Source organism: Callithrix jacchus, chromosome 4 (genome assembly GCF_049354715.1).
Source record: "Callithrix jacchus isolate 240 chromosome 4, calJac240_pri, whole genome shotgun sequence".
Lineage (NCBI taxonomy): Eukaryota > Metazoa > Chordata > Mammalia > Primates > Cebidae > Callithrix > Callithrix jacchus.
In genome coordinates this window covers 43,751,063-43,772,070 of record NC_133505.1, presented here as the reverse complement: position 1 = coordinate 43,772,070, position 21,008 = coordinate 43,751,063, and the positions used below count along the sequence as shown (strand labels likewise).

Sequence of the window (21,008 nt, the reverse complement as noted above, 5' to 3'; positions counted from 1 at the left end):
GAAAACTTGAGACATGCATAATGTACTCCTAAGGATGCTAATCTGATCTGCCTGACTCCATGATGTGCGCCTGGTATCCCACTAGGGATCCCCAAACTTTCACCTGCTGGATGGACGGGTGGGTGCCCAGAGCCCCAGTAGGTAAGAGGGGCCCAGGAGGCAGAAATTCATTTGTTGGATCCACTGGACACCGATTACATCTATGGGCAATTAGCACACAAGAGCCTTCAGATAACCGCTTTTGCTTTATTTGCTTAAACCTAAAGTTTCCCTTTCCTTCCAATTACAAAGATCACAGGAGGTTTGGAAAATAAAAGACCAAAGAAAAATAACTTAGACGAGAGGAAGTAGCTGGCTGGACCTGTCTTGAGAACCAAAATTCACTGCTCATCCTCATTAGGTTTTGTACCTGCCTTACCAAAATACTGCTGTAACTTAAAAGCTAAAAAAAATTGGCCAGGCATGGCAGCTCACACCTGTAATCCATTACCTCACATCAGGAGTTCAAGACCAGCCTGACCAACATGGAGAAACCTGTCTCTACTAAAAATACAAAGAAAAAACTAAAAGCACAACTTGCTGAGTGAAAACCCTATGTTCTTCACAGTTCAGGGACAGGTAAAGCTTGTTTTAATGCAGCATTCCTGGCCAGGAGTGGTGGCTCACACCTATAATCCCAGCACTTTGTGAGGGAGGCCAAGGTGGGTGTATCACGAGGTCAAGAGATCGAGACCATCCTGGTCAACATGGTGAAACCCCGTCTCTACTAAAAATACAAAAATTAGCTGGGCATGGTGGTGCGTGCCTGTAATCCCAGCTACTCGGGAGGCTGAGGCAGAACTGCTTGAACCCAGGAAGCAGAGGTTGTGGTGAGCCAAGATTGTGCCATTGCACTCCAGCCTGGGTAACAAGATTGAAACTCCATCTTAAAAAAAAATGCTGCATTCCTCGCTCCTCACCAACAGTCTTGCCTACTAGCTGGGATTACAGGCATGAGCCACTGCACCTGGCCAAAATGCACTGTTTTTAAGTATCACTTATGCTTTAAAATAACCCTTCTCAGCAGGACTCGGTGCCTTATGCCTGTAATATCAGCACTTTGGGAGGCTGAGGTAGGTGGATCACGAAGTCAGGAGTTCAAGACCAGCCTGGCCAACATGGTGAAACTTATCTCTACTAAAATTTTTCAAATTGGCTGGGCATGGTGGTGTGTATCTGTAATCCCAGCTACTTACTCAGGAGGCTGAGGCAGGAGAATCCAAGAGGCAAAGGTTGCAGTGAGCAGAGATCACGCCACTGCATTCCAGTCTAGGCAACAAGAGTGAAACATCTCAAAAAATAAAGTAACCTTCTATTAAAAAACAGGGATGAACTGGGTCCCCTATTTGCCAGTCAAACGAAGCTTATTTAAGTCAAAGGTTAAAAAGCAGGTATTAGACCGGGCACGGTGGCTCACACCTCTAATCCCAGCACTTTGGGAGGCCAAGGCGGGTGGATCACGAGGTCAAGAGATCAAGACCATCCTGGTCAACAAGGTGAAACCCCGTCTCTACTTAAAATACAAAAAAATTAGTTGGGCATGGTGGTGCACGCCTGGAATCCCAGCTACTCGGGAGGCTGAGGCAGGAGAATTGCTTGAACCCAGAGGGCGGAGGTTGCGGTGAGCAGAGATTGTGCCATTGCACTCCAGCCTGGGTAACAACAGCGAAACTGTCTCAAAAAAAAAAAAAAAAAAAAGGTATTTCCCACCACACCAAAAACCACCTTTCCAGTACTAGGTGCTGGAGACAAGACTGCTGCAGGGAAATGCCAAGGGAGGGGGGCTAAGCACACCTGGGGCAAGAACCTGGAAGTTTCCATGGCCTGACTCCACCTACTGCTGATTCCCCTAGAATTAACAGGACCCTGGCTGGGCATAGTGGCTCATGCCTATAGTCCCAGCACTTTGGGAAGCAGGCAGATCACAAGGTCAGGAGTTCAAGACCAGCCTGGCCAAGATGGTGAAAACCTGTCTCTACTGAAAATAAAAAAAATTAGCTGGGCATAGTGGAGGACAAACGTAATCCCAGCTACTCAGGAGGCTGAGGCAGGGGAATTGCTTGAACTTAGGAGGCAGAGATTGCAGTGAGCCAAGATTGCTCCACTGTACTCCAGCCTGGGTTGGACTGCACTTAAGCTCAAAAAAAAAAGATTACAATTTTGTACTGTTGCCGTTCCTTGTTTTCCTTACCATTTACTCATTACTGACCCAAAGCACAGTATACTCAACATGGCGCCTGTTAACACGGAAATGCTGACTAAAATCCTCTTAAGTTTACACAGACCAATCCTATCAAAGCTTCAGTCCTGTTTAGCAAGCCTCCCAAGACTGCCTGATTTTGATGGCATAAAAACATCCTCTTCCCTGTAGTACCCAACTATCCATCATCAAGGTCACAAACTACAACAGCTAGCCATCAGCAGTGCCAAGGCACTCACTTGTCAATTGACAAACCACCACCCACTCTCATTCACAGACAGAGGAGATTGGTAATAGAATTTATTCAAATGTGCCTTAATATAGGCGCTGGGGCTTGCCCATGGTGCTCTTGATATATAAGGCCCGGACATTCTGCCAGTTTTTCTTGAGCAATGACACCAAGAAATTGACAGCCAGGTGAATGTTATACACAAGCTCATCATCTGTCATCTTCACGTGACCAACAGCCACAGCCAGACATAACACCTGAGGAGAGACGATCAAGTCAGGTTGGTGGAAGGATGGCAAATAGCCCATCCCTCCTCCCAGTGACCTAGTGAGCAGATACTTGGACCCAGGCCAAGGAAGACTAGGGTGAAAGTTTCAATCCTGGTTGGACTCCTACTGGCACATTTAGAGACTTGGGTAAGATCTGGACCCTGCCAGCACTTTCACCCATCGCAACCCACCAGACCCCCTCACCTTCTTCATTTGGAACTTGATCGTGGACTTCACCTCATCCACTTTGGCCACCATGTTTTCATTGTGTGTGAGCAGGGAGGGGAACTTTCCTGCCTTATTTAGGCCTGGGCCGAGGATTCGTGGAATCTGCTTGATCAGAGACTCTGAGGCCAAAAATGCATCATACTTCTTGGCTGGTAAAGAGAGGAAGCCATTGGCATTGCTTAGGTCACCTGGTCACCAAGTCACACCTCAAATGTGGCAGGCCAGAAGTGCACGTGAATCAACCATGTAAGTGACCTCCAAAGCAGCACCTCGGACTCCACCTCAGTCTTTTCCCCAGCCCAAGTGGTTTCCTGAAAGTTCTCTGGACATTCACTGGCCCCAAAACATGGTCTCAGAAGATCAGGATGACCCACAAGCCATGACATAACCACTGTACAACAGATGCTCCGGTCAACACTGCCTGGGCTCGAATTCTGCCTTCCTATTTCATAACTGTAGACCCTGGACATGTGACAACTAGGAACGTCTGCTTCCTACCTTTAAAAGCAGCCTAAATGCCACTGCCTAAACAACGCATAAAGATTCCCAAAGCATAGCTCACCAGCACCCGGCCCGTCAATTTACAATGCCTGGCCTCCCTCATCAACTGGAATCCTCATAACAAATACAAACATCAAACCACCACAAAGCTAAAACAGCAGACAGGCCAACTAAGCAACCACTGCCAATCCTTCGCTATTCTAGCCCCCTCATCATTTAAAAATCGAAGTGGCAGAAAAGCCGCCTTTCTACCACTCCCATGACCGTCTGCTCCCAACCCACATCTCGCATGCAAAACCACAGCGGCCGGACTCACCCAGCTTCTTGACCAGTTTTTTATTCTTGTTGAGTTTTTTCAGCGCCTCGATGTCCATGTGGGGGATATCCACGGCCTTGGCCTCGTCACAGTGCTGCTGGTCCCCCAGGACACATACGGAGAACTTGGGGCGAGGAGTGGACTTAAGCCTGCGTTTGGGAGAACCAACAGGTTATGCCTAGCCCTGAGTCCTGAGGTCCGGTGAAGGGTCTGGGACCGCAGCAGCCACCAAGCCTTACCCAGAGCGTCCACACTCACCAGCAGCCAGCCTGGCTTCTCAGGCTGGCCGGCGGGCTCGGCCAAGGCCTCCCCACGCCTCCCCTCATGTTTTAAGACCCAGGGTGAGGGTCCGTCCAGCCGCGCCTGCCTGGAGCAGGGGGTCTGAACTACCCTAGCACATCAATACCGACGTGCCCGCCTCCGACTCAGCGGAAGCTGCAAGGGAGGGGCAGGCACGGGAGTACTGAGCGCTGGGTGGGGTCACAACGGTGCCAACCTGACGGTGCCCGAGAAACGCTTGTCCTTCTGGGGGTCATAGTTCTTCAAACTGATCTGCAACTCCACCGTCTCCAGGAACCTTCGAGAGAGGAAAGGGGTCAAGTAAGCAGCCGCCGGCCCTCGCCACCCGCGCCCTGCCCCAAAGCCGTCACTTACTTGCGGCGCTTGCGCTGGTTCCCGTGCAGGACTTCCCGCACCGCCTCGTACAGGGTGTCGCGAGAGACTTTGCTGCTGCGGAAGAGAAACGATAGCGCACTCAGGGATGCGGAGTCCACACGCTCGGCCTGCTCGGGAGACTCCGAGGCTCCAGGCTTCGAGACGGGCAGGCGGCCCACGGCGGACTCCCCCGTGGATTCCGGATACCATGTTGAGCAATGGGAGCCAAGGCCCAGACCCAGGCCCAGGCCCAAGCGGGAGGCTCTCGGTGACTGAAGCTGGTAGTAGGAAGGGCGACCCGAAGGCCGACCCGCCCTAAGAAGTGCCCCTCGGAGAAGTTGGCGCAAGGGTCCGCAGTTCGGCCTGCTGGGTCCACATCCTTGCCCCGGCACCTGGAAACACAGATGAACGCGGATAGGGCTTTCAGCACCACTCACCTCATAGCTTCTCCTACCGCGCTAACCGGAAAAGAGGCTAGAATGCTTTGCGCAAGCGCTCAAGTAGTGGCCCTGATCTCGCGAGAATACCTTGTTCTCGGTCCTAGTCTTAGATTGGATTGACCAGCTCGGAGGAGCGCGGCCTTCTTTGGCCGCTGGGGGCCGTCGCTGCGCCGCTAAGCCGGCGCGGAAACCGAGTTGCCGCACTCCTGGTCGCCCCGGTTCGCGCCCGCTGCTGGGCCCCTAAGGAACCAGCTGGGTTCAAGGGCTCCAGCTTCGGTAGTCACACGTGCTGGGTACAGCCCCGTGATGTTCACTGACAGCGTGGATTCCGGCTTGCTTGTCCCTCAAGCCCTTCTCCCCTCGTGCCCTCCGCACCAGCTTATGTTCTCAAAAGCAAGCCTTGTTCCTCGGCCAGGCCTCCCTTCCTCAGCACTTGCTTTAACGTGGACTCTCGTGGTAAGGAAGTGTCAGAAAAGTTCTGTTCCTGGACTCTCACAACACCTGCAGAGAAGAGCTGGGAAGGTCCTAAAGTGAATTTTCACTTGATAGTGAATTCAATGACATCTACGTTTTAAGTGTGATTGCTGTGAATGAGGCACCTAGCTAAGTGCTACAGGAATACAAAGATGTGAAACAGGCACAAAGCACTGCACACCCACAAAGTGTCTTTTCTGCCCTTTCCTCTGTCCAATGGGTTCCATCCTCAGCCCACAGTAATTCCAATAGCCCTTCAGATCTCTCCTCAGATGTCATCTGCTCAAAATCCTTCCCCAACTCCAGACCGAATCACTCCCACCTTTAAGCTCCGTTTGCACCTACCCTGCCCGGTGGAGGTAGCTCCAATAAATAGGATGGGGTGGGTAGTAGTATACATTTGGCCCACAGAAGGTGAATAAATGATACTCTACACTTTTCCCCTCACCAGGTAAAAAGGATGTTCCTTGTCATTGAGCAGGGAGGTGGAAGGGGTGGGAATAGGTTCAATACCCAGAATTCATGGGAAAGCAGGTACTGATTCTAGTAAGACATTGGCCTGCAGTGGCTCATGCCTGTAATTCTGGCACTTCAGGAGGTGGGCAGATCAACTGAGGTCAGGAGTTCGAGACCAGTCTGGCCAAATGTAGTGAAACTCTGTCTCTACTAAAAATACAAAAATGAGCTGGGCGTGGTGGCGTACGCCTGGAATCCTAGCTACTCAGGAGACTGAGGCAGGAGAATTGCTTGAACCAGGGAAGCAGAGGTTGCAGTGAGCCAAGATCACACCATTGCACTCCAACCTGAGTGACAGAGTGAGACTCTGTCTCAAAATATACATATATATATATTGAACTTACTTTTTATTCAATACCATTGATAAACTATTCAAGTCAGAAACAAAAACACAGAAGGTCATAACTTACACAAGCACAAGAGCTTCATCTGAGCACACTGGTACCCAAGACCTCCTAGAGCATCTCATGTCTACTCTGGGTCAGCTTGACCCTAATGAGCCCTATCAGAAAGTTTCTGTCCCTGCAGCCTGAGAATTGATGAGGAGTGGGCCTGGGGCCAGCAGCCTTTGAAAATATAGCTGCGGCCTGGTGTGGTGGCTCATGCCTGTAATCTCAACACTTTGGGAGGCCAAGGCGGGAAGATCATTTGAGCTCAGGAACTGAAGACCAGCTCTGACCAGTTTATTATCTACAAAATAAAAAAAATTAGCTGGGCACAGTGCACGTGCATGTAGTCCCAGCTACTTGGGAGGCTGAGATGGGAGGATTACACCTGGGAGGCAGAGGTTGCAGTGAGCCATGATCGATCGCACCACTGCACTTCGGCCTGGGTCATCCTTCTCTCAAAACAAAACAAAACAAAGAGAAAATATAGTTGAGCGCCCTTAGCCCAGGAGCCTCCCTTCTGGCTGAGAAGCCAATATGGTCCCTCTGCAGCCTGAAGAGGGAGACAGTTGGAACCTGGACTGGCCAGGCTCAGCCTTTACTGTCAGGCTAGGGCTCAAGACAAGGCGGTAAAGGCAGAAATGCCCTTCAGGAAGCTGCTGATGGAGCTCCAAGAGGGTGGTCCCTTGGTAGATGGTCAGGGACCCAGATGTTTCAAGGCGGCCTGCAGGGATTTCCTCAGGAAGGTCGTGTTAGGTTCTAGGGCCATAGCCAGGCCCAGCCTCTGAGTCTCAGTGATCTAAGGAGAAGGAAACATCATGTCAGGACTTCAGCAGCTGATCCCTCCCCTCTCCCCTACCCCAGGGGCTCTACTGAGGAAGTAGAGAGGAAGCCAGGAGGATGTAAGGAGGAGACTCCAGAGCAATCTAATCTCATTATTTCCTCATGGTTAACCAGGTGGACCTGGAGCCAAATACTAGCTGCACAACTTACTAAGCTGGCCACATTACTAATAGTTGACGATTATTTTATGTTTACTATGCGGCAGCACTTTATATGCACCAATCCATATACAAATATACATATACGTCGTATATATGCATTGCTGTATATAATCCTCAAAAACTTCCCATTTTACAGATGAGAATACTGAGATTCACAGACACTCTACTATGACAGCTACCTTCCTTTTGGTCCACACTTTCTCTTTCTGCCCTGTTGCTACAACCTCCAACAGGTCTCAGGACCTGTATCTTCACCCTGTAATCCCACTCCTCACAGAAGCCACATGCTTCTTAATAGTATCGATCTGACCAAGTTACTCCCAAGTTGAAGGCCCTTTGATGACTCCTGATGCCTCACATTGGAGGTCCTTCTGCCCGGAGCTCCAGAAGATTCAGGAGCTCCCTGAAATTGTACAACAGAGGTATGTCCATACCTCCATCTTTCTAGGAGGTTCTACATCAAATCATCAAATGGGCCTATAACACGCCCCACATAAGGATACAAAGGCAATAGTCCAGCATATCTGGCCTTCAAGATAAAGTCCAAGATAAAATTAAAAATAAAGCTCCTGGGCAGGCACCGTGGCTCACGCCTATAATCCCAGCACTTTGGAAGGCCGAGGCAGGTGTATCACATTATGTCAGGAGTTCAAGACCAGCCTGGCCAACAATTGTGAAACCCCATCTCTACTAAAAAATATAAAAATTAGCTGAGCATGGTGGCACACACCTGTAGTCCCAGCTACTTGGGAAGCTGAAGCAGGGGAATCACTTGAACCCAGGAGGCAGAGTTTGCAGTGAGCCAAGACTGCACCACTGCACTCCGGCCTGGGCAACAGAGCAAGACTCCCTCTCTCAATCAATCAATCAACCAATAAAGCTCCTCACCATGACCTACAGGGCCCTCCATAAAATGCTACTAGTCCTGGCAATGTGACCTTGGGCAAGTTACTTTAACCTTTGTGACTCTCAATTTTCTCATCTATGAAACAGACTACTAAGAATATCTCTCACAGGGCTAACACATGGAATAAACTAGCAAGTTCATATATGTGAAGGGCTTAGAGCTGTGCCTGAGGCTGGGTGTCGTGGCTCAAGGCTGTAATCCCAGCACTTTGAGAAGCCAAGATGGGAGGATCACTTGAGCCTAGGGGTTTGAAACCAGCCTGGTCAACACAGCAAGACCCTGTCTCTATTTTTGAAAAATTCAATTAAATTTAAAAAAAGAGCCATGACTGAGACATGGCGGGACTATGTAAATATTAGCTCTTAGTACGTTAGCTCTCTAATCTTACCCCCCACCACCATCCATTCTCACATTTTTAGGCTCCAGACACAATGAACTACTTGCAGATTCCCTCGAACACTCACTGCTCACACTGTATCTTTTGCCTGAAATGCCCTTCCTCTCATCACTGGCTCTTGACTACCATTCATCCTTTAAGAGTCAGGAAGGCTGGGCACAGTGGCCCATGCCTGTTATCCCAACACTTGGGGAGGCCGAGGCGGGCAGATCATGAAGTCAGGAGTTCAAGACCAGCCTGCCCAACATGGTGAAACCCTATCTCTACTAAAAATACAAAAAATTAGCCAGACGTGGTGGCGGGTGCCTGTAATCCCAGCTACTCAGGAGGCTGAGTCAGAAGAATCACTTGAACCCAGGAGGCAGAGGTTACAGTGAGCTGAGATGGTGCCACTGCACTCTACCCCAGGCAGCAGTGAGAGACTCCAACTCAAAAAAAACAGGAAGCCTGTCCCAATTCCCAACCACAAACAAAGCTCACTTGCTCCTCTTCCTTTGCCACCAAATAAATGCCCTTTGCGCACCTCTCACCTGGCTCCTACCAGATAGATAGTACTTCTAATATCTGTTATGTTTATTTTATTTCTCCCCTCTCACTAGCCTGGGATTAGGGGATGGGGTCAACTAAAGAGCAGGAACTGCAGTGTGGTCCCTGTTGATTTCCTAGTGCCCCACACAGCATCTGGCATAAAGAAGATGAATGAACTCCTAAACTATCTCATTCCCCAGGCCTGGGCTTGAACTTGTGGTTTCCCTGGCTAGCACTCAGGATTTTGTTTGTTTGTTTTTTGAGATGGAGTTTCACTCTCTGTTGCCCAGGCTGGAATGCAATAGTTCGATCTCAATGTAACCTCCACCTCCCAGCTTCAAGCAATTCTCCTGCCTCAGGCTCCTGAGTAGCTAGGATTACAGGCGTGCGCCACCATACCTGGCTAATTTTTGCATTTTTAGTAGAGATGAGGTTTCACCATATGTTGGCCAGGCTGGTCTCCAACTCCTGACTGCGTGATCTGCCTGCCTTGGCCTCCCAAAGTGCTGGGATTACCCAAAGTGTTGGGATTACAGGCATGAGCTACCACGCCCAGCCAGCACTCAGGGTTTTATCCTTGACACACAAATTCATACATCCTTGTGGCAAGCCCAGGGCAGCCCTGCCAGCAGGATCAGCCCCACAGCCCTATCAATACTCACATTAGCCTCGTACTTGGTCATCACTGTCAGCATGAGCTTGGCATAGGCCATGGAGGTGGTGGCTGCCAGCCCCCTTTTACAGAGCTTCTCCATCAAGACATTGAACTTCTCAGGGGTCATTTCCACCTGCACATATTGGGAGATGGAGCATAATCACAAGAAAAGCTTGAGCTCTTCATTCAGCCAGTCCTGGATTCAATTCCCAACTCCACCACTTCCTAGCTGGGTGACCCTGGGCAGGTCACTTAACCAACCTAAACCTCCATTTCCACATCTGTAAAATGAGGCTTATAATATCTAATTGAAGACTGTGAAAAGGATTAAATGAGATAATGCACATAAGACACACAGGTCTCAGAAAATGGTGGCTACCATTGCAAAGGCTCAGATTAGGATCAAGGGGAAGCCCAGGATCCCTCATCTGGCTCAGTGGTTAAAGATACAAAGGAATCAGAGGGCCCAAGAGACACTACCACCTTAATCACCTGGCTCTTCATAATAATAATTTAGGCTAAGCACAGTGGCTCCTGCCTGTAATCCTAGCACTTTGGGAGGCCAAGGAGGGCAGATCACTTGAACCCAGAAGTTCTGGCCTCAAGTCATGGCAAAACACTGTCTCCACTAAAAATACAAAAATTATCTGGCATGGTGGCACAGGCCTGTAATCCCAGTTACTTGGGTGGCTGAGGCACAAGAATTGCTTGAACCCAGGAGGCAGAAGTTGCAGTGAGCCAAGATTGTGCCACTGTACTCCAGCCTGGATGACAAAGCCAGACTCCCTCTCAAAAAAAAAAAAAAAAAAAATTGTGAACATATGAATCTATTACCTATTCAAAAATATAATTAAATTTACACACACATCACAAATCCCATCCCAAGGCCCCCCAGCTAGTAAGAGGTGGAGCTGGAGTGACCACATGCCCTGCTCTCTGTTCCCAGCTTTGCATGCCCCAGGACTCTCCCACTGTCTCAGGGAGCTGCTGTAGAGCAGCTATCCTGCTTGACCCTCCATCACTGAAGAACTCCGAAACCCAAGAAACCCATGTCCTTCCAAGGACTGCAGCACTTCTTTGTCCATTCTTCCTCAGGGCATCCTGCTCACCTGCCGCTCTAGGAGTGACTGCAACACCAAGAAAGTTTCCTCCTTCCAGGGCAGCTCCAAGATCTGTCTGCAAACCAGAGGCCCTAGTGAGAAATGCCTGGCCTTCCACCCAAGCCTGATTATCCATTTGCTGCTCCAACTCCCCACAGCAGGGCAAAGACCTGGGACAGCGAAGATCCCCAGCCAACAAAGGGGTAGTCAGGGGCAGGGTGCAGTGGCTCACAACTGTAATCCCAGCACTTTGGGAGGCCAAGTCAGTGGATCACCTGAGGTCAGGAGTTCAAGACCAGCCTAGCCAAAATGGTGAAAACTGCTCAGTCTCTACTAAAAATACAAAAAATTAGCCAGGCGTGGTAGCAGGCCCCTGTAATCTCAGCTACTCAGGAGGCCGAGACAGGAGAACTGTGTGAACCCAGGAGGCGGAGGTTGTTGTGAGCCGAGATCGTGTGATTGCACTCCAGCCTGGGCGACAAAGTGAGACTCCATGTCAAAAAAAAAAGGGAAGTCGGAGCCCTCTTGATGCTGGTACGAGCTCATCAGCCCCAGCAGCCACTGTTGCAGAGCTCATACAACTGCCAGGAAGGTCATTATCCCAAGAGCCTGAAGGGCTGACAACAAAGTATTTGGTAGTGAGATACAAAGGTCCCCTAAAAAATAACTAGAAAGTGCGTCCTGAGAACAAAAGGCAAAGGAGACTCATAGAAGAGGAAGATAATGGAGTGAGATGATACACATGAGTTCTTCTCAGAGAAGGTGAGCCTGCCCTGTTGCGCCCAACACATGTGATGCCACTCTAGCCTGGGGGAACAGGTGCAGTGGGGACAGCATAGAGGCCTCTACACTCACCCCAGCATTAGAACCTGTGCTTCTGGCTCTAGGGACTCCGCCTTCACAAGGCAACACAGTAACTCTGTTTGAGCAGGACCTGGGTAGAGGAAAGCAGAGAGACAAGTCTAGGGAGAAACGGCAGAAGGCGGGGGAAAGTGGGGGAGCAGTAACAGAATGCCCAGCCTGTAATAGGGACATTGTCAGGGAAGCAACAGTCATCTTTAATCACTGAACACCCAACTCCTGCCAGGGCCACTCTGGGGTGAAGGGTGCTGAGAACACTGAGGGTAGAGCCAGTGTATCTGGGGCTGGCTCCAGAATTACCTGTGCCTGGGGCCTGGAGCAGGGGGTCAAGGAGGGCTCTGCAGACAGGATAGGTATATTTGGCACAGAAGGAGGTCAGGGCAGTTTTAAGTAGGCGGGAGGCGGAGGAAGTCAAGGAGAGGATCTACAGCCAACAGGGAGGAAAAAATTAATTCTTTTCTTCTTCCTTTCAACAGTGTTTAACAAACACACATTTCAGGTGGTGATACATGTTACAAAGGAAAAAAAAAACAAGTTCTTTTATTTAGAACTCACATGGACCCACCCATAGGGAAAGATAACATAACTCTCTTGCTCAGTTCCCAAATCCCTGAAAGTTCCTTGATGGGCTTCTAGAAGGGTTCTGGTGCTCAAAGAGAAGTTAGATGCCAGCTGGACACAGTGGCTCACGCCTGTAATCCCAGCACTTTGGGAGACCAAGGCAGTTGGATTGCTTGAGGCCAGGAATTTGAGACCAACCTGGGCAACATGGCAAAACCCAATCTCTACTAAAAACACAAAAATTAGCCACGGTGGTGGTGGGTGCCTGTAGTCCCAGCTACTCAGGAGGCTGAGGCAGGAGAATCACTTGAACCCCATAGGCAGAGGTCGCAATGAGCAAAGACTGCACCACTGCCCTCCAGCCTGGGTGACAGAGCGAGACTCTGTCTCTAAATAAATAAATAAAATGCAAAAATTACAGGCATGCTGGAGGGCACCTGTAATCCCAGATACTTAGGAGGCTGAGGCAGGAGATTGCGCCACTGCATTCCAGCCAAGGCCACAGTGACCCTGCCTCAAAAAAAAAAAAAAAGAAGTTAGATGCTATGTGGGTAGATGGCCTGAGGGGGTCCATACCCTGCTAGTTAAGCAGGCGTCCCTTCCTTGCCCCAGGCTGCCCAAACAGCCCAGATGTCTGCAAGGCTGGGAATCCCCTCTCTCAAGTACCACCCTTGAGGGCCCAGATGCTCTTCCCCATTGTCCTTGGCACTCTGAGTACCTCCCAATACACTTACCCGTCTGAGAAAGAGGCTTCTGGTCAGCACAGTAGCATTGCTGAGGCTGAGATCAGGTGAAAGGGCCAGTAGCCAGGTGCAGAGCTGCAGGAGACCCAGGTCTGAGAGCTGGGGGAGCTGCAGTTGGGCACACAGCAAGTCTATCTGCTGACAGAGCGGCACATGGGAGGGGAGAGGACACCAGGACATGCACTCTGCCTCTGACAGGCTGTCTCAAGAAAACTGGGCAGCAGATGAAGCAGGGCAAAGACAGTCCAGGGCAAGGAAAGGCTGGGAGAGCTGCCCCAGGGGAAGGAATCAAGGGCTTGAATAAATCACACAGGGTGACCCCTATCGCTGAGAGAGAAAACAACAAAATCCCCTCCCAGTGTTTCCCACATGAGGTAGGACAACATAAACTTAAATAGAAAAAGGTAGAGGAGAGAGGATGTAACTTCAGGGCCAGGTAGTCTATGTGGACTCACCTGGCTGGAACTACATTCATGGAGAAGCTGTAGCTCAACTGGGGGGGCATCCTCCAACCCCTCTAACCTCTGGGGAGACAAATCTCATGTTAGGGCTGGCAGAGCCCTCAGTGACAAGTCACTGAAGCCACACCTTCAGTTGGCAGAAGGAGTGCCTGAGATCTTGGAAGGTGCTACTAGAGGAGAGGAACTTACCTGGGGTTAAACAGTAAGTCTACACTTGGTTCAAGAAAAGCTCCTTCAGCGACTATCCTCAGACCTTTACTCCAGCCTCCCTCCCCCAACCAGCTTGTATGTCACTGCACTGGGTCTTCCCCTAGTTGGGGTCTGGGTAGAAGGTGGAAGAAGAGCTATGGTGAGCAGGGTAGGGCCAGTCACCTCCTCCAAGGTCTTCAGCAGCTGCTGCAGCCTGGGAAGCTGGTCCTGTGGAGGAGAGCCCAGTCACTGCCACGTCCCTCCCCCTGCAGCATGACCCCGAACCTGGTTCCGGCTCCTGCTACTGAAAGGCCCCAGGTCAGTGGGAGGTAGCCAGCAAAGATGATTCAAGAAAGTCAAGAGGTCAGGCGCATTGGCTCACCTCAGTACTTTGAGAGGCTGAGGCGGGAGGATCACTTGAGCCCAGGAGTTCAAGACTAGCCTGCAAAACTAGCTGAGACCCCATCTCTACAAAAATAAAAATAAAAAATTTGCCAGGCATGGTGGTGAATGCCTGTAGTCTCAGCTACTTGGGAGGCTGAGGCAGGAGGATCACTTGACCCCAGAGGGTCAAGACTGCAGTGAGTTATGTTCATGCCCCTTCATTCCAGCTCAGGGGACAAGAAAGAGAGCCTGTCTTGAGGGAAAAAAGAAAAAAAAAATCAAGAACATGAAGTCTCTATCTTGAAAAGGGCCTAAGAACCCAAATTAGACAAGGCCCATGTGAAACCCAGCTGTCTAGAATTGTCTTCTACATACAACTTAAATGGGGGTAGACCCAGGCCCTGGACTAGGAGAGAGGGGCAGGCTGGATGCTATCATGATTCTCCCCATCCCCGTATGATGAAGTAGCAGGGGTGGCTCCAGAGCCTCTCCCTTCCCTGGTGCCCTTTAACATTATAGATCATTAGGACACATGTTTCCTATCTCCAGTAACTCCCTTCCCTACCCTTCCTTAAGAGTCTGTGGAGTGGAGGCTACATTTCCTCAACTTACCTTCCTCCCTCTTCTTCCAGGAACTATAGTCAGCTCCACTGGGGAAAAGTGTCCCAACCAGCCTTCCCCACAGATAAACCCATCACTCATGAAAAGATCATGCTACACCCAGTCTTCCTACCATAGTACCTGGATAGCTTTGGGCAACTCCAAACTCTCAGGTAGACCCTTAGCATCCTCCAGACTTGAACCGTCCTTGCCAGTCTTAGCTCCCATGACAGGCTGGTCCTTAATAGGAGATGTACCTTCTCCATCTGCCAGGGATTCCAGTGACTTATGTTCAGGTCTCTCCTCCTCATGATCCTCTTCCTCTTCCCAACACCGTAACCTTTTGGGGGCCCTGTTCTCAGGACTGGCAGGCTCTTCCTCTGACTCCTTTCTGCGTTTACCAGGCTGCTCGAAGTCTCTGTTTTTCTCTTCTTCAGGGTCTGGAGCCTGGGACGATTTCAACCTCCTGCCCCCTTGGCCCAGCCCTCTACACAGACCTTGAAGCTGTGTCTGGCATTTTTTGGACAGTGGAGAAACTCCTTCTATGGAGGTCCCCACCCCCAAATCCCTTTGCAGCAATTTCCCCAGGGCACGGAGCCAGGCATCAGGATCAGGGGCTAGGTCCTGCTGGGCAATCTGCAGCACAGACAGGAGCCCACTTTGAGGAAGCGACGGCTGCACAGCCATTAGTAGGGACATCAGGTTCCTCTGGCATATCCAGGGCAATCGCAGCAACAGTGGTTTCCTGGGTAGCAGAGAGAGAGCAAGCAGTTAGAGTGTCTAACTGAAGGGAGCACAGGGCAGACTGGGCAGAGGTGGAGGCTAGATGGTGGTGGACAGACAGCAGCTGGCAGACAATATCTGCAAGAGTCAGGGGATGTTGGCTGGGTGTGGTGACACACGCCTGTAATCACAGCATTTTGGGAGGCTGAGATAGGTGGATCACTTGAGGTTAGGAGTTCGAGACCAGCCTGGCCAACATGGTAAAACTCCATCTCTACTAAAAAAAATACGCAAATTAGCCAGGCATGGTGGTATGTGCCAGTAGTCCCGACTACTGGGGAGGCTGAGGCAGGAGAATTGCTTGAACCTGGGAGGCAGAAGTGGCAGTGAGCTGAGATCGCATCACTGCACTCCAGCCTGGGCAACTCCATCTCAAACAGGAAGAAAAGGCCTGGCGCGGTGGCTCAAGCCTGTAATCCCAGCACTTTGGGAGGCCGAGGCAGGTGGATCATGAGGTCAAGAGATCGAGACCATCCTGGTCAACATTTGTGAAACCCCGTCTCTACTAAAAATACAAAAAATTAGCTGGGCATGGTGGCGCGTGCCTGTAATCCCATCTACTCAGGAGGCTGAGGCAGGAGAATTGCTTGAACCCAGGAGGTGGAGGTTGCGGTGAGCCGAGATCGCACCATTGCACTCCAGCCTGGGTAACAAGAGTGAAATTCCATCTCAAAAAAACAACAGGAAGAAAAAAGTCAGTGGATGGAGACAGGGACAACATGAGAACTGTTCAACAAGTGTTCATTGAGTATCTATTATATGCCAGGCCCTATTCTTTGGCCTCTGTCATCTGTTTCAGCTCAAAATTCATATTGGAACCTACTCTACAATAGATTCATGCTCGTTTTACACAAAAGAAGAAAAAAGTTATTTCCCAAATTTTAGGTAAAAATAATACTCCAGGATGCTGTGCAATATTTAGTCTCGCAGCCCTATGGCTGCCCTCGGCAATCCCCTGGAACTCTCAGGGTCACTCATCTGTCCAGCTCTTGTGCTCCTTTCACCAAACTATGAGTTCCTAAAAGGTGAAGATAGTGTTTCCTTCCTCTGTATCGTAGGACTCATCATAGCACCAGCCCAGAGCAGGCACTTGCCCATTTATTGAATGAATTAACTCTCTGAGAATAAGTGTGCAAAGATCAGCAAGAGCTGCTGTGGACAGAGAAATCTTCCCAGAGATGAAACTTGAAACAGAAGCAATTACTTTACAGATTCCAAACCGTATTCACAGAGCTAAAGGGGAAGACAGAGGGGATGAGGATCTTTTGTTTTGGAGCCCCAGGGGTATAAGCAAAACCAATGCTCTCCTTGGCAAGCATCCAACTTCTCTTAAGATAGATGTAACACTACTATTCCCCAGAGCTCCAAAGGCCCAGGATGCAATGTAGCCATCTGTAATTCTGCTGAGGCACAAACCCAGATCCAACATGACCTGAAGCTTGGCATGGCAAGTCATGGCTGCATCTAGCCCACCACCCATCATGTCTCTACTCCTCCTTATGCATAATTTTGCAGGACTGTTTGTCTACACAGAGGCACTTAGGACATAAGGGAGAAAAAAATAGACAACTGTTTGTGGAATACCAAAAAAAAGACAACTGTTTCTTTGTGGAATACAAACACTGTGTGAGAGAGAAAAATGAGTCAAAAGTTTAAAAGATGGTTAATGTGGCTGGGTGCAGCACTTTGGTAGGCCAAGGTAGGCAGATCATGAGGTCAGGAGATCGAGACCATCCTGGCTAACACGGTGAAACCCCGTCTCTACTAAAAATACAAAAAATTAGCCGGGTGTGGTGGCGTGTGCCTATAGTCCCAGCTACTCTGGAGGCTGAGGCAGGAGAATTTGAACCTGGGAGGAAGCTGCAGTGAGCTATCGCGCCACTGCACTCCAACCTGGGTGACAGAGTGAGACTGTCTCAAAAAATGAAAAATAAATAAAAGATGGTTAATTTGTGTCCGGGTATTTTTGGCAGTATATTTTGGGGTAGAGGTAGGGAAGATCCTACTCCAGGAGATTTTAACCTTTTTAGTGCCACAGATCTGTGATCAGAATAAGAGTATTAACTGCATTCCATAAAATAACTGAGATTACAAAAGAAATCAATTGTACTGAAATACTCTTCTATCCAGGGGCCCCAGGTTAAGGCCCCTGCCCTCTCCTTACTCTATCCAGAATAAACCAGATAGCTGGGCAAACATTTCTATAGCTTCCATTTTGGGGATTCAGACAAGTTCTCCTGACCTATCTCCTGAAAGAAATTCAAAGTGGAAGGCCAGGCGTGGTGGCTCATGCATATAATCCAAGCACTTTGGAGGCCAAGGCAGGCGGATCACCTGAGGTCAGGAGTTCAAGATCAGCCTGACCAACACAACAAAACCCCGTTTTAAAAAAAAAAAAGGGGGGGGGCCGGGCACGGTGGCTCACGCCTGTAATCCCAGCACTTTGGGAGGCCGAGGCAGGTGGATCACGAGGTCAAGAAATCAAGACCATCCTGGCCAAAAGGTGAAACCCCGTCTCTACTAAATATACAAAAATTAGCTGGGCATGGTGGTGTGCACCTGTAGTTACAGCTACTCGGGAGGCTGAGGCAGGAGAATTACTTGAACTCAGAAGGCGGAGGTTGTGGTGAGCCGAGATCGTGCCATTGCATTCCAGTCTGGGTAACAACAGCAAAACTCCATCTCAAAAGAAAAAAAAAAAAAGAAATTCAAAGTGGAGTGTAGGAAGAAAATATGAGAACTTCCATTTCCCACTATTTATCTAAAACATAAGAAATTAAACATTACAAATATTTAGCATCTAGCCAGGCACAGCGGTTCACGCCACTGTGGGAGGCCAAGAAGATCAAAACCATCCTGGCTAACACAGTGAAATCTCGTCTCCACTAAAAATACAAAAAAACTTGTCGGGCGTGATGGCATGCTCTTGTAATCTCAACTACTCGGGAGGCTGAGGCAGGAGAATTCGCTTGAACCCGAGAGGTGGAGGTTGCAGTGAGCTGAGATCACGCCACTGCACTCCTGAGTGACAGAGCGAAGACTCCGTCTCAAAAAAAAAAAAAAAGTACGTATTTTATCACACGTGTACACTTTATACATGAGTAAACTTATACTGGACGTACGTGTCCAATTTTTAGAAATGGAAGTATGCGGAAGGCCGAGGCAGGTGGATCACGAAGTCAAGAGACTGAGACCATTCTGGTCAACGTGGTGAAACCCCGTCTCTACCAAAAATACAAAAATTAGCTGGGCATGGTGGTGCACACCTGTAATCCCAGCTACTAGGGATTGCTGAGGCAGGAGAACTGCTTGAACCCGGGAGGTGGAGGTTGCGGTGAGCCGAGATTGCGCCATTGCACTCCAGCCTGGCTAACAAGAGCGAAACTCCGTCTCAAAGAAAAAAACAGAAAGAAAGAAATGGAAGTATGCAATCAAAGCGATTTGCCTCCACTTATCATCACTGCTGTACTTCACAGCAGAGGCCCCAGATCCTCTGTGTCCCGCACGCAGCAGGTGCTCAGTGAAGCTGAGTGCTGAGGGGCTTATTTCACCTCTCTGTGCGTCAGTCCCCCGACAGCCCCCGCCTCCCGTGCCCGCTGAGAGGCCGAGGGCGAGGACTTACAGCTCCAGGCGGCCGTCAGGCCCCTGTACGACCGGCTCCTCCTGGCACAGGGCCTCGAGCAAGCGGCCCCAGTCAAAGGGCTCCCCGCCGCGGCTGCTCAATGTCCGCAGCACTCCCAGGCCGCGCCGCGCCCCGTCGGGACCCGCCTGCAGCGCCTGCAGCAGGAGGCGGGCAGGGGCCTCCAGCTGTGCCCAGGGCGCCGACTCCGCGCCCTCAGCCCCAGGGAGTCCCGCGTCCGGGGTGGCCATGACGGAGCACGGTGCCGCGCCGCCCCCCACTCTGGTTTGGGGCCTCAGCTCAGAGGTTGAGGGGAACAGAGGACTCCAGCGCCGTCCCCGACGCAGCGGCCGCGGCGGCGGGCCAGCTTCAGCGCCCGCTCACGAACTCGCCTCAGCGATGGGAGACCGGAGGAGCCTGTGGCAGTCTGGAGCTGCAACAGTTGGCGCGCAGTCTGAAAGGGAAGAAGAGAGGCGCGGCCCGCAGCGGAACCTGAACAGGAGGCGGGCGCTAGGGAAGGGGCGGGGCCATATACGACCCCGCCCAATTAGGGGTGTGGCCAATTCATAGGGCGTGGTCACGGGAGGGCGTGGCCAAAACAAGGGGTTAGTTTGTAAGCCGAGTCCGGCTAGAGAGCCTGGAACGGGGTGGGGTGGGGCTTGATGGATGGGCGGATCCGCCGCTGCCGGCCCCAGCCCTTTCCCTGTCTCATCACGCCCTAAAGTAGTGGAGTGGATGTCAGGGGTCCTGTTGTACTGGAGGACCCGCGCTGTATTTAAGCTGACGGCATGTTGCTTGTAGATCATGGACTTCACCATAGGATTTGACCACAATTTACCACCCCAGTTAGCTTTACCTCTTCCATAGGCCAAAAACTGCCATCACTTGAGTTTCAGTCCTCTCCAGAAATAGTATTTGATATACAAACATCCCTGGGAATGAGGTCGCAGTAAAACCTAACACCATCAATATGTTCAAAGACTTTCTTCTGAACTTCCTCCCAAAGACCAAGAAGTAGCGTTGCTCTGGTTGTTTATAGGGGGACAGGTGTGGTTCCACTTCCTAGGGTTGTTTAAGGAAGTCCACTGGAGAAGGCAGGCTTCCAGCCAAGGGTGGGATCACTGCAGAGGGTAGGAAGTAAGGGAGAGGAGCCCCACAGTGCCTCCTAAACCTTGCTTTGGGGGCCAGCTTGTATTTCCTGTCTCAGCTTTTGCTGCCACACACATCCATTCATTCAGGAAATGTTTACTGAGCACCTAGGGACTGGGGATACTGGGAACAAAACGAAGATCCTGGCCCTCATTGTCACACAACTGGTGAGAAACAGAAAGCAAATTAAACAATGTTTGCGGTAAGTGTTCAAAAAGAATATAGCACCAGCAGGAGATAGCACGAGGTGCTTTTAAATAGGATGGTCAGGCAAGATGAATGTGAAGATGAGGTTGGCAAGCCAGATAGAAGTCTGGGAGATAACCAATTCAGTCCTCCCTGGGTGGGTGGGGGTGGGGGGCAGCAAGTGCAAAGGCTCAGGGAGAAAGCATGATTAGAGCAGAGGGTACTTGCTGGAGGGTAATAGGAGTTGAGGTCAGAGTAGGAACCAGGTCAAATCTTGTGAGCCCTGAGGTCACAGAGAGGACTTGGGCTTTCACTCTGAATAATATGGAAAGCCATGGGAGTATTTGGAGCTTGAACTGATCTCTATTTGAGCCAAACTTTTCATTTTTTCCAAAATGATTTCAAGGGAGCAGTAAGGAAAGACTAGTGATATTTCTTAGACAATGGCTGCTTTGCAAAGACCAAAATAACAAGAAAGAAGTTTCTTCCAGACACCTTGTTTCAGGTAAGCAGCTCTAACTTTACAGGGGGTGTTTTGGGTCTTTGATGACAAGCCTTAGAGGGATGGGACCTGATGAATAGTAGGCAGGGCCAAGAATGCTAAACAGCCTGCAGTGCCCAGCGCATTC

The 21,008-nt window shown here is 50.2% G+C and overlaps 2 protein-coding genes across 10 annotated transcripts; both read right to left on the bottom strand.

Annotated features, from left to right (window-relative positions):
- Window positions 1-226: 226 nt before the first annotated feature.
- On the bottom strand, window positions 227-4,909 carry RPL10A (ribosomal protein L10a). Its single transcript, XM_008994320.5, has 6 exons — window positions 4,874-4,909; window positions 4,437-4,511; window positions 4,279-4,359; window positions 3,783-3,931; window positions 2,942-3,114; window positions 227-2,725 (listed from the first exon to the last, which is right to left on the bottom strand). The coding sequence occupies exons 1-6, from the start codon at window positions 4,876-4,878 to the stop codon at window positions 2,555-2,557; spliced, it is 654 nt and encodes a 217-aa protein (XP_008992568.1). The 5' UTR covers window positions 4,879-4,909; the 3' UTR covers window positions 227-2,554.
- Window positions 4,910-6,196: 1,287 nt separating this feature from the next.
- On the bottom strand, window positions 6,197-19,500 carry FANCE (FA complementation group E). Of its 9 annotated transcripts, XM_054253916.2 has the most exons (11): window positions 19,048-19,500; window positions 17,985-18,107; window positions 14,784-15,387; window positions 13,842-13,886; window positions 13,464-13,532; window positions 13,000-13,146; window positions 12,005-12,128; window positions 11,699-11,777; window positions 10,853-10,919; window positions 9,751-9,876; window positions 6,197-7,051 (listed from the first exon to the last, which is right to left on the bottom strand). In XM_054253916.2, exons 3-11 carry the CDS (start codon window positions 15,339-15,341, stop codon window positions 6,950-6,952), a joined length of 1,317 nt encoding a protein of 438 aa, XP_054109891.1. In that variant the 5' UTR covers window positions 15,342-15,387; window positions 17,985-18,107; window positions 19,048-19,500; the 3' UTR covers window positions 6,197-6,949. The 9 variants fall into 9 exon arrangements, 5 of the variants coding, with proteins under 5 accessions (XP_054109891.1, XP_035151316.1, XP_002746509.1 ...); XR_013534185.1 differs by lacking the exon at window positions 17,985-18,107 and having other exon boundaries at window positions 10,853-10,915; XR_013534186.1 differs by lacking the exon at window positions 17,985-18,107 and having other exon boundaries at window positions 10,853-10,915; window positions 13,000-13,143.
- Window positions 19,501-21,008: the final 1,508 nt, after the last annotated feature.

Bases quoted from the DNA above. Each gene is read 5' to 3' on its own strand.
- FANCE (XM_035295425.3), bottom strand. From the start codon at position 19,295: ATGGCCACCCCGGACGCGGGACTCCCTGGGGCTGAGGGCGCGGAGTCG. The intron at 13,533-13,841 runs GTGACTGGCCCT...TTGTCTCCCCAG, and splicing joins TGCTGAAGACCTTGGAGGAG to AGGTTAGAGGGGTTGGAGGA. The intron at 9,877-10,852 runs GTGAGCAGGATG...CAATATGTGCAG, and splicing joins AGTCACTCCTAGAGCGGCAG to GTGGAAATGACCCCTGAGAA.
- RPL10A (XM_008994320.5), bottom strand. The intron at 3,115-3,782 runs GTGAGTCCGGCC...TCTCTTTACCAG, and splicing joins AAAACTGGTCAAGAAGCTGG to CCAAGAAGTATGATGCATTT. The intron at 2,726-2,941 runs GTGAGGGGGTCT...GTCTCTCCTCAG, and splicing joins TCAAGTTCCAAATGAAGAAG to GTGTTATGTCTGGCTGTGGC.